Consider the following 18,107-nt stretch of genomic DNA (forward strand, 5'->3'; position numbering starts at 1 on the left):
ATGCATCCTTCTATTCCTTCTATGACATATGTACTCCAGCTTGGAGGACATGTAGGACAAATAGTGTAGGTGTCATAAAATCTAGGGCTACTTCTAGAAAATGTCCTTTTATGAGATGAAAAGAAGCAGAAGAAGAAAAGCAAAGGAACGTCTACGCTAACACATGTTGAAGCTTACCATCGCTGTGCTTGCTTTGCAGATCCCCAGCTCAAGGGAATAGTGACCAGGTTGTATTGCAGGCAAGGCTACTACTTGCAAATGCACCCCGATGGAGCTCTCGATGGAACGAAGGATGACAGCACGAATTCCAGTAAGTGATCACCTCCGGGCTGGCCTTCGTTACCCCAGTCTGGAGAAGATACCTGGCTCTTTAAATAACCATTAAAGGCACATTTGCAAAGACTTCCTTATGTTGGTTTCTCTCTACAGACTTTACACTCTAGAGTGCCATTTAAATGTTACTAAGACCAGATGATGGCAATGTAAATGCAGAAGTGTCAGGAGCATTATACATTAAGAGCCCTATTTTTCTCTCCCCATGATTGTCCTGTCTAGAAAAATCAGTTAATTTTAATCTTGTTATCACAAATGTAAAATGGTGTTAGTGTATCAACATAAAAACAGATGTTGCTTCTGAATGTCATATTTTATTAGCTTCTTAATAATACCAGGGGAAATTTAAAGGATAGGTGAATCAATGAACAGAAATATAATTTCAAAATTATTTGCAATTGATAAGCAAAGAGAATAGAGAGGATATGTAGGCAGCATACCTCTAAACACACTTATGCAGTGTTTAACCAGTTTACAGAATCAAGTAGGGGTAAATTATTTAATTAAAAATATGTACATCTTAGCTTACATTCATATGTGTATATTCTTTTAATGCTCTGTGTGTGTGTGTGTGTGTGTGTGTGTGTGTGTGTGTGTGTGTGTGTGTGTGTGTGTGTGTGTGTGTAAGTACTGGAGCTTGAAGTCAGGACACTGTCCCTTGACTTTTTTGTTTTACTCAGGGCTAGTTCTACCACTTGAGCCATAGCTCCAATTCTGGCTTTTTGTTAGTTAATTGGAAATAAGATTCTCACAGACTTTCTTGCCTGGACTGGCTTCACTCTGCAATCCTCAGATCTCAGCCTCTTGAGTAGTTAAGACTTTTGTTCATACTGACACATGATTCCTTCCAGTTTAATGTAAATTCTCACAATACACCTGCTCTTTACTATTATTGTCAGAGTGCTTTATTAGAAGTATTTCTAGTCTTTCTTTCTACCCATTTATTATTTATTCTTCATAGATAGAACCTCAGTCCATGAAGAGAAAATTAGAATATGTACAATAAAATTTTAGGTACTTTGGATTTCAAATTCTAGTAATGAAATTTTCAGTAACAGATTCTGAGACTAGCTCATTATGTAACGTGCACTATACTTGGTTGTGCTATTTCTATGTGAAATATCAATGCTTTTCTAACAATTGCTATAGATTTTTGGTACTGATTCCATTTTTCTTTCATTTTTAATATTTTTCTTTATTTAGCTTCATTTTATCTTCAATTTCTAGTCCCTTCTATATCTCTCTTAATTTTTAATACATCTTTTACCATTTTCTCAGTGATTTATTTCTGCTGTATTTTCTCTTCATATTTAGGAAAAGAGAAGATAAAATTCAAGCATAGTGAGAGATTTCTATTTTTTAAGAACTATGTCAAACGTTGTTCATGCTTATTGGGATTTTGTTATTAGGGTGGGTATTTTTAAATGATTAGTACTTTAACATCAGTGACCTAGAAAAGGTGTTAGCTCCTTATGGCTCAAACTAATATGTTTTCTTTTGCCACTTAAAATCCTTCCAAAAAGCATTTTTGTTTAATTATTTCTTTCAGTTGTTAGGAGGCATGGAACTCAGAAATATATGGAGTCCGATGTCTTAAGTATTCTCTGATTACCTTTGTCCAAAGTCTAATTGAACATGAGAACTAGATTTCCATAACTTCTTATTGCTTGAGCTTTGATGATCAAAAAGCTTTACCATCTCACCCCTACTGTGATAACCTTTTCTTCTGTTTTAAAAAGTAGAAAATCATCCACAGCTAAAGGAAAATGCTACACCATGGGACTGCTTAGAAAACTAATTTTCTTCAAACAATGATTTTATGAATTTTCTTTGACACTTTTCTTTCATCTTTTGAGGGCAGATTGTAAGGGTTCATGCCAGACAAATTGTACGCCCTCCATGTGGAGAATCAATGTCACATTGAGAATTATCATGAAGACATTGTCTGTTAACAGCCTATCCCTTTTAGAACTGAATAAACACCATGGTATTTTCTAAGACATTCACTGCTGGTGTCGACATTATATACATGTGCACATATTTGGGTCTGGTTAGCTGAAGAATATAAAAATGAAACTGGAAAGCTGAGGTCCTAAAAGATGCTCTGCTTCCTTTTCCCTAAATGCCTGTGGCATTTTCTTCCAGTTCTATATCTCTACTAGAAGAAATGGGATCCCTCTTCAATGTTTTTCTGCCCCAAAATCTGCTGCTAAGAAACAGTCCTAAGGACACAGCACAGATGCCCCTGTCTGAGAGCAGAGAACAGTCAAATCAGAGTCCCACCAGGAAGTCTTGAATTCCTATGAAGATGTCCGGCCCACAGCTTCTTTTCTTACACATTACTTTTTGTAGTGTACGCACTCTAAACCGAAGTGGTTAGTTTTGTTACCATCTCAACATTTACAAAAATTTTGAAGAGTGAGATCAAAGTGCTCTTTTCAGGATTCTACTCCAATTGTAGACATATAAGATATAATGAAAATTGGCAGGATCATAGCAGATTTGTAAAAGCAACAGGAACTATTAGTGAACTCCCCTTCTGTGTACAGCCACCCCTTTCAATCAAAACCCATCAGTTTCAGGATAAACTTTAAGATTGTCTTTTCCTCTGGCTAATTAAGATAGCCTTTGGAATCTTAGGAGAACCATTAGCAATGAAAAGGTTTATTTTTTGTGCTTTTTTATTTTAGAAAAATAAGTGTGTACTAGAAATGCTGACATTTCCACGCTGCCATGATACTTAAACATAGAATATTTCTCCTCAAGGGAAAATCTTCCAAGTGCAAGTAATACGCACATCTTAATTAGAAGCCTTTGTGATTTGAGGAAGGGGTGAGAGAATGATTCATAAATAACTGGCATTGTAAAATAATTCCCTGAATACATTAGCTATATGCGAATAAGAGAAAACAAGGAAAAATAATCTAAAACTCACCCAGATATCATCTTAGAAGTCACCAGAGGGTAACACCGAAGACCTGAACTTTCAAATCCCATGATCTAAGATTGGTAGCAGGATAAGGCTGCATACGAATGCACTAAAACCACCCACCTCCTTGTCAGCACCTCAGCATAGATCATGAGGGGTAACAATTGACACCTCCCTACTATAGGGTTTCAGGATGGCTGCTCTCACTTAGATGGAACATCTCATTAACCTTATAAAAAAGTTCCTTATCCCTGAATTCTGCTCCAGAGGATTATGATTTAATTGTCGGATGCTGGGGCTGGCTATTTTATTTTATGAACACAGCCAGTTTTAATAATGTGTCAGGATAGAATAAACAAAGCCATAGAAATATCTTTATCCTTCTTTCTCCCCTGGGCTTTGTGACATTGCTTTATAACTACCTAGAATTTGAAGACAGCAGAAAAATGCAGTATCTCAATGAGCACATCTGTCACTAGCACACAAGTCTAGCACGACCAGCTCTGAGGGTCTTCCACATCACAGTGGTTCGATGGACCTTCCTTCTATCACCATTCTGGGGATTATAATAACGTATTTTGTAATCTAAATCTCTAACCAAATTCTGGAAAAATACTATCATTTTTTCATACTGGTTAAATGTCTATAAACATGGACTACCTTCTAGAATTTTAGACTAACTTCTAAATATGGGCATTTTTAATGTTCATTCTAGAATTCCTCTAGAATTTATCTATTTCCTATACTACACTGTTTCAGGAGATAGAATCACCATCTGCAATTGTCCCATTCAGCTTATATGAAGTATAAGGCACTTGCAAATACAGCAGTATAGAAAGGTGCAAATAATTAGGTTAGAATTGTTAGGTTAGGTTCGTGTAGATAGGGTACATTGACAGGCAAATGATGACATTTTTACATTAAAATTTTGCACAGAATAGGCTTCATCCTATGGTATCCTTTCAAGACATAAGGGAGATGGGGGTATTTCAGGCATTACAATAAAAGTGAGCATAAAGAAGCAGTACTGAGCTACAACGGCAAGGTGCATCCCGATCCTCACATTTAAAATAAAAAATAGTAATGAGGTTACCATAGCTCCTCAGACCCCAGGAGAAGACAGCCCAACAATAGTTTGCAAAATGAAAACTAATATTTAACAAAACGAAGCCAGGTTCTAGTGGCTCACGCCTGCAATCCTAGCTACTCAGGAGGCTGAGATCTGAGAATTACGATTCAAAGCCAGCCCTGGCAAGAAAGTCCTTGAGACTCTTATCTCCAATAAACCACTAGAAAACCGGAAGTGGCCCTGTGGCTCAAGCGGTAGAACGCCCGCCTTGATCTGAAGAGCGCAGGGACAGCACCCAAGCCCAGAGTTCAAGCCCCATGGCTGACAAAAAAACAAAAACAAAACAACAACAACAACAACAACAAAAAACGACAATTGCAAGCATTCTTGCATTCAGCATGCCATGGCATGCTGTATTCCCTCCATTATTTGAGAGGCACAGACATCGTAGGGCTTTGGGAACAGTAACATATAATTACTGGAAGAGAGGGTATAACTTTCTTCACCCTATTAAAAGAAAACATGTCCCTGAGAACAAAATAAAACACAATTGATGAAGTCACTTTTTAATTATGCACCGAGGAGACCCAGAGAAGGAAGTTAAAATGGCCCCAAAAGTTCAAGAGATTTGTGAGACCAATGCCTGAAGTTAAGATATTTTACTTAAGTAGTTACAGCCACATCTAGTATTTACAATGCCTGTTCTAGCCTGGTTGTATTGCTTGGTATTAGATATGACATTTAAAAAACCCAACAGAGTAGGGACAGATAATGAATCTATCAATGAATCTATAACAAAAATCAAAAGAAAACATGAAGTAGTTTTGATTAGGAATGGTGCTAGAAGACTCCGCAAACAGTATGCAGGTAACACTGGCTCAGAAATGCATTAAACTCATATTAAAAGTACCAATATCAATACCCCAAATAAAGTACTGGATATAACATTACTATCTGCACTGGGTGAAAATACATAAAAAATGATTTATTATCAAGGGAATCAATAAAACATGAAAATATGTTCTTATCTATTAGGTAAAATATTGAGCACTTTTTCTCATAATTTTTATGTATAGTTTTATAAGATATAAGTAAAGAAAAATTCTATCCCTAAAGTTTGTGTGTCATTTATTTGAGTACTTCTTTGATTTTTAAATGTATTCTTATTATCTTTAAGTAGTTGCACAAAGGAGTTGTCATTCACTGAAGCAGTTCATGAATACAGAGCATAACATTCTCACCCACCCCTCCCACCCCACCCCTCCTACCACTCCTTCCCTTGGCTCTATCCTTGAGCTCTGTCGCTCAAGGCAAGTGCTCTACCACTTGAGCCACAGCGCCACTTCCTGTTTTCTGATAGTTAACTGGAGATTAGAGTCTCTCAGACTTTCCTGCCCCGGCTGGCTTTGAACTGTGATCCTCAGATCTCAGACTCCTGAGTAGCTAGGATTACAAGCGTGAGCCACCAGTGCCTAGCTCCCTTACTTAATTTTAGGTTATGAATTGAGTTTTTTTGCATTTAACAAAGAAGTTTATGGGTACAATGCATCTTGATGTGTATTCTCACCTCAGCCCATTGTCCCACCCCTTCAATTCTGTGGCAGATACAGTGAATTCCTGCCTGCATTCTCCACCTTTCCCCTTTGTTCTTCTAGTCATTTACCCTAGGCTTCACCCTCCCCTCTCACAAGTATCCATTTCCTGGTACAGATGTATATCTTTTTCTGGCTTATCTGGGTTCTCTAAAGGAAATTTCAATTTAGAGTTACCTCTCTAACTTCTGGCCTACAGAAAGTGGCAATGGCAAATGATACCTTCTACAGGCAAGAGGAGAATAGATGTGTAGCACCTCAGATTCTGCTCTTGACAATCTTCCTGCCGATTTCTTTTGGAATCTAATGGTGTCAGAGGCTGAGAAGCAGAAGTAGGCTTGGTTCTGTTCTTATCCCACCTGTTCTTCAGAATGCTCTAGGCAAGACTGCTAAGCAGATGTACACATTAAAACTCAAGCGCTAATTTTACCTGTGGCAGAAACTTCTTCATTCTAAAGAGAATTCTGAAGTCCTTTAATTGGAACTTCTTGGAGAGAGAGATGATATATCCTAAATAAGAGAAATGAGAGAAAAAGATGGTATTACAATGCTCTGCTTCTTGGCACCCATGGGTGACAGGCTGCCTTTGTCTTTACAGCACTGTTCAACCTCATCCCAGTGGGACTACGCGTCGTCGCTATCCAGGGAGTGAAGACAGGGTTGTATATAGCCATGAATGGAGAAGGCTACCTCTACCCATCAGTAAGTACCAGCCCCGCTGCTGGCTCTCTGCTCAGTAGTTGTAAAACAAAAACAAAACAGAAAAATACCCCAAGCCAAAACAACAATAACAACCTCAGAGTGACAGCAAGACAAATCAACACACTCTGTTGCTTCAGCTGGCTCATAGTTGGTCTTTCTTAAAAAAATTGTAGGAGCTGCGAATTCATTACTCATCCATGTGTGGCAATATGGATATATGTACAGAAAGAGGAATGTAGTTCTTGGGTTACATGTTTGTCATATTTAGAGAGATATATTACTGTCTGTTATTATGTGTGTGTGTCATATTCAGTTCAGAGAAAATGATCAATTTTGAAGAGCTGATGTTAATTTTCTTCTTAACTATCTACTTAGAAATGCCATAAAGAATGTCTTAAAGTATTTTAGAAAAATTATTATCCGGTATTTCTCCATTTTATTAACTTATTTTTAATTTACATAATGTTTGCAAACATTTGTGGGTTATCATATGGTGCTCTGATTGATACAGGAATTGTAGGAAGTTTTAGTCAAACTGATTTGCACTTCCATCATTATCTTTGTGTAGGGTGGTATTAAAATCTATTTGTTAATCGATTTTGAGATATGCATTATTGTTAACTATTAATTATGGCCACCGTGCAGGATGATAGTTTGCTAAAACTTGTTTCTTCCCGCTGACGGAAATGTTACACCCTGCTGGAAGTGGGGATCAAACCCCAGACTTCATGCTTTCTACACAAGCATTTTACCACTTGAGCTGGGTTCACTGATGTTTCTCTTTTTATTTCTTTTTTTATTTTTATTAAATTAACTTTGCCCTGAATGACCTTAAATTCACAGTCTTCTTATGTCTGTCTGTCTCCCAAATAACTGGGATTACAGGCACAAATCACTTAGCCTGATTATTTTCTACATGTTAATCCTCACCATCTCTCTCTCTCTCTCCCTGTCTCTCCCATTTCTCAACTTCTGGTAGCCACCTATTTAATCTCCTGCTCAATATAACTACATTTTTAGATTTCACATGAAATAAATATGTGATCTCACTTATGTGGAATCTAAAAGTTTTTTTAAAAAATGGAAGAAATATTAAGATGTGGATTAATATTCTAAAAGAGGAAAAAAGGAGAGCACACAGACCTCCACTGTAAATTCTATGCTGCTATCTAAGATGAATATATAGCACATTGTGAGTTGGAGCAAGATAGAATTTCCTCTGCCTCATTTAGGATAAAAAAAGTGTCAATAAAGATCATTTTTTTGTAGATGACTCATTTCAGATACAATCCGAATTTATTGATTTGATATTTTTCTGTTTTCTTTTCTTTTCTTTTTTTTTTTTTGTCAGTCATGGGGCTTGAAATCTGGGCCTGGGCACTGTCCCTGCTCTTCAACTCAAGGCAAGCGCTCTACCACTTGAGCCACAGTGCCACTTCTGGTTTTCTAGCGGTTTATTGGAGATAAGAGTCTCACAGACTTTCCTGCCTAGGCTGGCTTTGAACCGAAATCCTCAGATCTCAGCCTCCTGAGTAGCTAGGATTACAGGTGTGAGCCACGGGCACCCAGCCCCTGTGCTGTTTTTTTTTTTTTTAACTTGCTATTTCCCCTAAGCAATCTTTGAAAGATCCAAAACTGACTAGACACTACATCCACCATTGCTTCTACTTTTTATTGTTGATCATATTGCTTTTTATTATTGGTAGTATTACCACATTTCTGTGCTCTGATATATATGCTGTTGGTGGTTGGTTGTTTTATATTTCTTGGCTACTGAGAGATTCTTTTTTATTTGTATGTCTTGGGAATGTAAATGTGTGCTTTTCTTCTTTAGGATAGGGTATGTCATCTTGAGTGTTGAGTCTTAGTCTAGAATAATAAAGCATTATGTTCGGCACAGTCAATGCAGTATAGTAAGAATAGAAGCTAGGAAGGCACTACCTTACCTACTCCAGTTTCCAGCACTTAAACATGGCTTCCCCATCCAGGAATCAGATCTCATGAGAAAGCTACAGGTAGCCCATTGACTCCAAATGTGTACTAGCAAACGTTTCAACCTTCCCTTTGCCATCTATTGATTTTCTTGGTACCTGACCACCATCCTCCCCTGTGGTGGTTTGAAACCTTGGTTTCTTGCTCTTCTTGTCTCTGACTCCATGCTCTGAATCCAGGCTCTGGTGGGCCTAGGCAAACTGCTTACCCAGGCCCAGTCCTGAGAGATTGCGCCTTCCTGGGTGGAGGCCTACTGCTCTTTAACCACCTTCCAGGTAAAAGAACCTAGATCCAAACCAAAAGGAATTTCAAGTCTTCAGTTAACATTCCTAGTTAAACTGCTGTTTCTTTAAATGTAATAAAATCTGGCCTAATATTTTAACAAAACATGTTTTCCCCTAGTTATTCATAAATTATTAGGAGCCTGTAGAGCATACTATAGCAATTAATTCCTTATATAGTTGTAGTTATATACATAATAATGTATCAATATTTAGCTACGTTGCCTAGTACTCTTCCAGGCATGAATTATCTCCTTTAATCCTCCCAACAGCCTTTATTTAAAACAAATACAATTTAAATGAGGACACTGAGTCTGCTCCAAATCACCCAGGTAGTAGATAGAAAAAGACAGGATTTGAGCAGTGTTGGTTTGACTTATTAACCTACCTTGTTAATTGCATTACTGTTCTGTAGCTATGCGCCAGACGTTTTTCATAATATGATCTCACACTATTCTAGCAAGATGCTGCAAACACACCATGATGTAATTTAAACCTTTAGGGTAGAGCTACCTGGGGAATAAACTTCATTTCAGGGCAATTGTTAAGAAGTATGAAGGAAAATATAATGTTTTCTTTGGAGATTTTCAAATTAAAGAAATGAAAACCACAAAAGACAGTATTTGTTTGGGATAGGTTTGATGGCATGTAATGAGTACTTACCATCCTTGAACTTTATTACATTTAACATTTATTATTTTCAAGTCACAGTAAGTATTGTTAAACCCTTTAAGTATATTTGAACTGAGTTAAGTTTCCAAAATGATAACTTTTAGTAAGATAGTTAATGAAAATTTAGTCTTAGAAAGTAAGCAATCTGCTTTAAACACATGCTCAGACTAAAGATGATTAACTTAATGTTTTTGTAGTGTTCACTAGTGTCTAATAGGTGACAAATTCATTGGAAATCAATAGGTTTAGAATTTAGGCAATAAAACCGGTCTTTAAAGTGAACTCTGTTCAATAAAAATTATGGAGAGATTTTCTTCCTATTTTAGAATATAACTCTCATAATCCCTTGCTATACAAATAAAGATATTCAGTGTGGCAAATAATTTCACTTTAGGACAACTGGAAACAAAATGATCTTGACTGAGATGTCAATAATTGCTTTTCCATTGCTGAAGGCATTTGTTGGCCGTAGAATTTTTTTCTTCAATATGACAATAGTTATTTCTGTTGTGATCGTAAGAGTGTAACATGTTACTTAATATGTCTCGATAGATTTAGTATAACATGTAAAACATTTGCTTGAAGGTATAATACAAGCTGCAAGGTCACAGAGCAAAAATTGATAACGTCATATTTTGTGCAAGTATTAGCTGAAAGTGATGTTTAAGGAAAAATGTGGTTTAACCAACCATCAGCTATGTACTACAGAGACAAATGCTGAAGGTTTCATTTTGTTGCTTTGTTCCAAACGACTAAGTTTGAAGAGAAAGCAAAATACCCCACAAGAAGCCAAAGGTTGCAAAGAAAATTTGAACCATGAAAGAAAAACTTGGCACTCAAGCAAAGTATCAGTTATCTTTGGACAGCAATAAGCAAAGAATAGTTGAAGTCAATTGTATTTCTGGTTAGAGAGAGGGAGAGAAAGAGAGAGAGAGGCAGAGAGGGAACAAAGGCAGCTGATGATATCATAGACAAAGCTTGACATTTATTTAGAACAGCTAGCTTTTCAGTCCATAACCATCATCACTCTATATTTCTAGGTCTGTTTCCTAATCTGGTAATGGAATCATGGAATCATGAAAAGCTGAAGTTAAATTAGAGGTTTAAAATTCTGGTTTTAGGCTCATGAATTTTTCTAAAAGCTGAGGGATGGGTTTTACATGAAATACATAAGGATTCATTTTTCATGTTTTGTTCCAGCCTGGCGTTCATAAGAATATTCATATTATGTTTTTGGGTGGTGTTAGAAATGTTGCTATCACTCACATGCTAGTGAGTGCTGGTGTTTTCAGGAAATTTCCTCAATGGCTATTATGAAGGATGAAAAAAATAGATCATTTTCCGTGGATTTCTTTTTAATAAAGAAAATGCATTGGTACTGTGCTCTGCAAGTACGAAGAACCCCATGGGAATCCAGGTAAAATGAAGATTCATCAGGTCAGACTAGATATTTCAATTCAGTGGCCCTTCGGGGCGGTGGAGGGATCTATACTTTAATAAGTCTCATCCTGCCACGCTCCCACGAGTGATTCTCAAGTTGGTATTGCAGCCATCAGTCACTACACAGGCTTGCAATGGGACACGGGAAAGGGGTGGTGGCTTGTGGTCACACCCGTGAAAACTGGATGAGAATGATGGCGGACAAGCTTCAGATGTGTGTCCTCTGTGTGTTCCACGGGGGGGGGGGGGCTGAAGGAGGGGGGGAATCAAGCCACTTCTTTTCTTTATTGTGATTAAGTGATTACATAAATTTCACAGTATTGTGAGATAGTGATATTTAAAGTGACAAACACATTCTAACCTTCATGAAGCAAATTGTCTTTATCGTGGTCTATGAGCATTGACAATACAGTTATTTTTTAATTGGAAAAAGGAAGACACTACGTCCAGTGGTTAACCTTGTTTCCACATGCATTGTTACTTGATGTGTGGGAAGCTACCCTTGAATGAAGGGATGTAAAGGAAGAGAGATCCATGAATATGGGCGCGGATGGTAGGAAGAACTCTGTGGTTGTCTGAATATGGAGGTGGCAGTGTCAATGATCACTCTTGTATGATTGGCTCAGAATTATTTGTATATTTTGGAGGCCTCACACAACTGAGCCGAGCACATCCATCTAGCTGGGTTGAGTTGGATAGGGGTTTCTCTGTGACTGTTCCACATTTAGTTGTTTGTGTGCCTTCCTCTCTCTGAGAGAAGGTTTACTTGTGAGTTATCTGACAGGTACCCCTGGCTCCTTGCAGACATTTTCCTTGATGCAGCCCCATTAGCAGTGCTACATCTCAGTCATTTGGAACCTGGAAACCAAAACTACTTAAACATTACTAAAAAAAATTTTTAAACTACATTTATGTCTACAGGAAGAATTACAACCATCTTTCTTGAATGACCACTCTGTTCTTCCTATATTTTACAGTAAACATGTTCTCTCGATGGTAATCTTCATTGTCTCCTTTTCTGTATGTTTTCTGTTTGATGTGCTGATTTGGTTTTGATTGACTCTAGTATGTTATTTGAAGAACAATGACAACTTAACAGACTGTAAATATTGGCTACCTACTCATTCTAGCATTATCTACAATCAACATTGATGTAGCACATGGCACAATCTAAAGAAAAACTGGTGACAAAGGCAAACACAGACACAGCCTCAAAGAACTCACAATGAACATAAATTCTCTTCCATGATCATTGCATTTTAAATGTGGGAAAGTGCATCTTGTGTTCTGAGCGCCTTAGGATTTCACTGAATGTTGGTTGTTGGTTCCATGATAATTCATTCAGGTATGAGCTCAATTTCATACAAAGGTACACAGTGCACTCTAAGCAGGATATATTCGAGTGCATGAGTGTTATCAAGAGCTCGTTATTGTTTTTAAGATCTGATCATTGGTCTATTCAGTACAGAAAGCCAAGTCACACACTTTGGGTTTGCCCCAGCCCAGGAAATGATCATAATTGGTTGCTATTTGCTGTTTCAATAGCGATAGAGACTGAATGGGAACAAGATATTCTTGTCAGCCTTTGGAATCACTGTTATTTTTGTTCTCTGACAAGAAGGAGATACTTAATTTGGTCATTAATAATGACTCCTGACCATTATTTAGCAGAATACTCCTGTGGGCAAATAAAAAAACATTGTTTTATTTCTAAGCTGGTACACCTAGTACCTAATTCTACCAACCTAATAAATGGTAAGTACTGGTAGATGTTATGAGAGAAGTACTTGCTGACATAACCAATTAACTGTGCGTGCCCTTTCTGAAAGCACAAAGCAAAGCCCTGAATGTGAACTTCTCCAATTAACTCATCCATCGCCTGCCGACTAGCCATAACATTATGTCTACTGCCTATATCCACACTTAGTGTCTGTCACAAGTGGCAAAATTTCCCTGATGAGGATCTCACTCTGTTATGGTTTAGGAGTATATTGCTTTATTGGGCTATAACTCACACCTAGTCATTGAGGATATCAGTGTGTCTCTTACTTACAGATAGTGAAGGATTAAATTGACAGGTGATACAGGAGCTGGAACACTGCATATAAGTGAGAAATAATACCACAGATTTTTTAAAAAGTAGAAACCAAGAATATGCTCTCATTACAAAGATGCAAATCCATTTTAAGCATTTTCACTGTAAGCATGATTTATGCTGGTGTTAGTTTTGTTGTGTTAAGTAGTAAAATGATGGCTAAAATATACAACATGAAGCTCTAAAAGATGCCATGGCATTTATTACATTATTGATTATTTAAATATTGCTGTCTTTTTTCCAGTTCTACAAACATGTATTGTTATCAATAGAAGGATAGAAACGTTCGGTATTTAAAAATTACCAGTGGCCATAACTTGAAAACACTATTTGCCTTGTCACACACTCATGAATATTGATTATTTGATAAGTTCTCATGTTTCTGAATTATTTCTAATGTATCTAACTCGTACATGGATTTTTCTCAGTTACTTATAGTCTAGAAAAATTAATAACAAAAATAACTTTCAACTGTTCAAAAGTTTTCTAGACAGTTTTCACCTGAGGACTAGGTTAAAGGCATTTTCTTAATGTGTATGGAGAAATAAACTCTAATGTGAAATATCATATTATAGTAAAGGGAAGAATGATTAAGAAATGGTTCCACAGGTGCCATAAATGGATTAGCTATTGTCCTAATGCAGCCGGAGTCACTTGAAATACTATTTTATAGAGTTAGTTAGCAAAGTCAAATGAATACCTAGGAGAAATAAGCCTTTATTTAATTTAAAATATATTACACAAGGAGGCTTGCAAATTGAAATGGATAGGCAAAATCATTACCCTGGGGAAAAGTTCCTTTGTGTTTACCTTTAAAACAATCAAATATTTTGGAAGAATTTGAATGAAACAAAGTTCTGATTAATTTTTATAAATCATTTGTGTAATAACAATAGCTAGGGGAGAAGGAAAGACAACCAAGTCAGTGAAACATCAATGTTTTAAATACACAGGAGGTCTTAACAGACCTTGGTGTTCTGAGCTACAAAAGCCAGTCCTGCTTCTATTCTATACCCAATGGTCAGTCCTTCAGGCCAATGAGAAATGCCTTATAATTATGAACTCACTAGCTATCCCAACCACAATGTAATGCTATTCCAAAAAGTTTTATGAACAGAAAGTTCATTAGAGTTCCTAGCAGTTATGAGGAGGGAAATTGACCAATGTAGCACATTTCAATACTTAATTACAACAAGCAGCTATTTCAGTCATTTTCATTTTTAAAAAAAAATTATTTATTTTTAAATTTTATTGCAAGGTGATATACAGAGGGGTTATAGTTACATAAGTAAGGTAGTAAGTACATTTCTTGTCAAACTTGTTACCCCCTCCCTCATTTTATTCCTTCTTTAATCCTTTTCTTTACAGGAGACTTGCTCAGCCATCTGCTGACAGATCACCTATCTTTCAAATGATTCACGTATACTAATTGACACACCCATAGATGGTAAATATTCTACCAAAAAGGGCTGTTAAACTCTGTTCAGTAGCTATTTTCTTTTCTTTGCTATTGATGTCAGAGATTTACTGAGAAGCATCTGTGAAATAACTTTTGACTCTGGAATAATTGTTAGATTGTATTATCAATTATTGGACGTGATTTTACAGTTGAGACAGTGATGTTAAGCACAGCAAGGTAAAGATGAAGTAACATAGCCTTTAAGCTTGACAAGCATATGGAAACTAAAATCCTGGAGACATTTTGATGTATGGGTAAATTATTCTTAATTGCACCTCAGAAGGGGTTTGTTAAGGGTAGCTTTATAACCTGAAGGAAACATACTTATGTTTCCACTAGGGACAAGTATACTTATTTGTGCTACACGAGTGTATATTTATGTATGTTTTTATAATCATAAATTACTAAAATATAATTGTTTCTACATAATGGAAAGGATATGTATTTAATATGGGTATGTACATATTTTTCTCAGTGTCATTTGTGAAGTCCTATGAAAAGATCATCTATCTTGAAGGCTTTGATATAAAATCTCACAACACACATGTTTTTATATTTCTCTAAGGCTAAGGGATAGACTTCCTTTATTTTTTAGAACTGGGATTTTCTAGGTCTACAGGTTTAATGGGGAAAAACTGCCAGCTCACAAGACTGCATGTTTAGTAAACAGAACACAGAAAAATACATGTTTAGGAGACATGGCACACCGCATCAATAGAATGAAGGACAAAACCCATATAGTCATCTCAATAGATACAGAGAAGGCATTTGATAAAATTCAAAATCCTTCAGTTTAAAAATGCCCAACAAATTACATATAAACACATCCTTCAACCTAATATTGAAAGCCCTATATCACAAGCCTACAGCTAACATACAAAATGGGGAGGCGCTGAATGCCTTCTCTCTGAAATCTGGAACAAGACAAGAATGCCTACTTTTATAACTTCTATTCAGCATAGTATCCAGGACAAGAGACAAGAGAAAGAAAGGCCAGCAAAATTAGAAATGAGCAAGCCAATTTCTTGCTCTGTGAGGATGACATGCTCATCTGTGCAGGAATCCACCAAGATTTCACCAAAAAGACATACCAGGAAACTAAAGAATCTTAGTGTGTGTCACATCACAAGATTAACATAATAAAATAAGAGCATTGTCATCAATCAATAGGATATTTTCTAAAACAATGATCAGAAAAGCAAGCACATTTACAAGGGCTATAGGGGAAACAAACAAAAAAACTTACCAGGAAAATTAATCAAAGAAATGAACAGTCTTTGCAGGGAAAATTATAAAATATATGGAAGAAACTGAAGAACACATAAAAAATGGAAAACCATCTCAAATTCTTGGACTAGAAGAATCAATATTATTAGATTTCCATACTTCTCAAAGTGATATACAGTTTCTGTGAAATTTGCATGTAAATGCCAATGACATGATTCACAGCCCCAGGAAAGATTAAAATTTGTTTTGTCCTACAGAAAACTGAATGGAAAATGTTATCATGAGCAAAAAAGACCAAATCAAGAAGCATTACAGTAGCTGGAAACAAAATACACTACAACATCAAAACAGGATGGCATTAATATGGAAATAGACACATAGACCAAAGGAATAGAATGTCCCAGAAGTAAGCCCACAGGTGTACAGATAAAGGATTGTCAACAAAGGTGCTAAGGACATGCACTATGAAGACAATATTTTCAATAAGTGGTACTAAATATTGTATATCCACATGTGGAAGGACAGAATGCATTCCCACATCTCACCAGTTAAAAATTAACTCAAAATAAGCCCAGTACTAGTAGCTCACACCTGTAATCCTAGCTACTCCCAAAGGGTAAGATCTGAGGATTGTGGTTCAAAGCCAGGCAGGAGATACTATTCAAAGTAGCCAAGAAATGGAAACAAGGTAAGTATCCATCATTGGATGAATGGATAAAGATGACTCAGAACATATTCATGATGGGAGAATAGCCAAGAATGAAAGTTTGTCATTTTTAACAATGTGGCACAGAAAAATACGTATTACACATTCATACTAATACATGGAATCTAAAAATATTGGCCTCATAGGGATGGTTATCAGAGGCAAAGAAAAATAGGGTGAGAAAAAACTCTGATCAATGAGTAATTAAGAGTTAGAATAAGAAGTTCTGATATGCTATTAGCTAGTAATTTAACTATATATAAAAATAATATAGGTTTCAGAAAGATAGAAGGAAAGAGTCGAAGTATATTCACCAACAAGAAATGTACATCCTTTGAGGAGGCATGTATTTTTAACAAGATTGGACATTACATAATATATCAAAAATCAAAATATCCCATGGTATCACATTAATGCATACCATTAATACATACATTTAGTATCAGTTAAAATTTTTTAAAAAGACAGAAAATATATCACAAAACAAAACATGAAAAAAGAACCACATCTAAAATTGCTTGTGGTAATTGATTTTGTGATGATAGTCATTAATGTGAGGAACTGAATGTGAGCTGGCTTGCAGTGCAGACAGCTTTAATTGGTGCATTTGTGCCTTCTGTGTGACTTGGAGAATGCGTAGCGACTTTTCATAACATGATGATGACATTTGAAATGCTTTCCAGGAAGTGGAGGAAGCACTCAATTATGTGTTGTTTAATCTTCAGATATTGTGATTATGATCTGGAAGGAAGGTGGCAATTAATTACATCAGGTCAGCACACATCCCTGTACCCATCACATTCCCAGCTTCCAGTGGCTGCATGATTGGCCCTGTGGGCCTAGCGCCAGAGGCTATATTTTCTATCGCCAGCGCTTCTGTTCCCACCAAGAGATTTCAATGGAGAAACACTGCTTTAGTAGAGAATGAACACAAGCTACTGCTGTTCTCCTCTGCGTAGTATCCAGGCCCACTCTTTGTAGACATTTTGAACTGACAATAGCTATGAGAACTACAATGGTATTTATACTTACGGATGAGTGTAGCATACTTCTAATCACCTCAAGTCAAGATTCTGTTCAGATAAATGACTGTTCAAATACAATTTGAGTATTTGTGAGAGATCCTCCAATGGAGATTGGTGTCATGGCTTTGAAGGCTGCATTTGCTTGCATTAGGTGAGCTCATTTGTCAAACGATATGGAAGATACAATTTTAATACTGTGTCTTATAGCAACGATTCTACATACTTTTGCAAACAGCATAAATTATGCTGTTTGAATTCACAATTGAGCTATCATGCTTTTTAAGCATTTTGAAATCACCTGATAAGTCTGAAATGCAATTAATAGAGAAGCATTTCCCCTTGCTAAGAGATCAAAGTATATGCAATATGCATTTCATCCTCACGGTGTGGATTGGCAAGGGCCAAGATGTTTGGGGGTGATTTGCTGTTATTGGGGAAGAAAATTGAAAGTGCTTGTCACTCTCTTGTTTTGGCTACTCCCAAAGGGGTAAGGATGCAGATATTTTGCAGCCAGGAGCATGGGAACTTGGCTGATAGAAACAGAGGGCCAAGCCTGGCCATCTCCTGGCTGTTGCGCTTTCAGAG

The 18,107-nt window shown here is 36.6% G+C and overlaps 1 protein-coding gene across 9 annotated transcripts in view; it reads left to right on the forward strand.

Moving 5' to 3' along the window:
• The window catches only part of Fgf14 (fibroblast growth factor 14), a 530,980-nt gene that overhangs the window by 406,285 nt on the left and 106,588 nt on the right, over positions 1-18,107 (forward strand). For all 9 annotated transcript variants that reach the window (XM_070002657.1, XM_070002659.1, XM_070002658.1 and 6 more), the window contains 2 exons: positions 200-310; positions 6,522-6,625. In XM_070002657.1, coding sequence (XP_069858758.1) covers positions 200-310; positions 6,522-6,625 — 215 coding nt within the window. The remainder of the gene's footprint in view (positions 1-199; positions 311-6,521; positions 6,626-18,107) is intronic.

This window comes from Dipodomys merriami, unplaced genomic scaffold (genome assembly GCF_024711535.1).
Source record: "Dipodomys merriami isolate MVZ:Mamm:240054 unplaced genomic scaffold, mDipMer1.0.p SCAF_6, whole genome shotgun sequence".
In the NCBI taxonomy this organism is placed as follows: Eukaryota; Metazoa; Chordata; class Mammalia; order Rodentia; family Heteromyidae; genus Dipodomys; species Dipodomys merriami.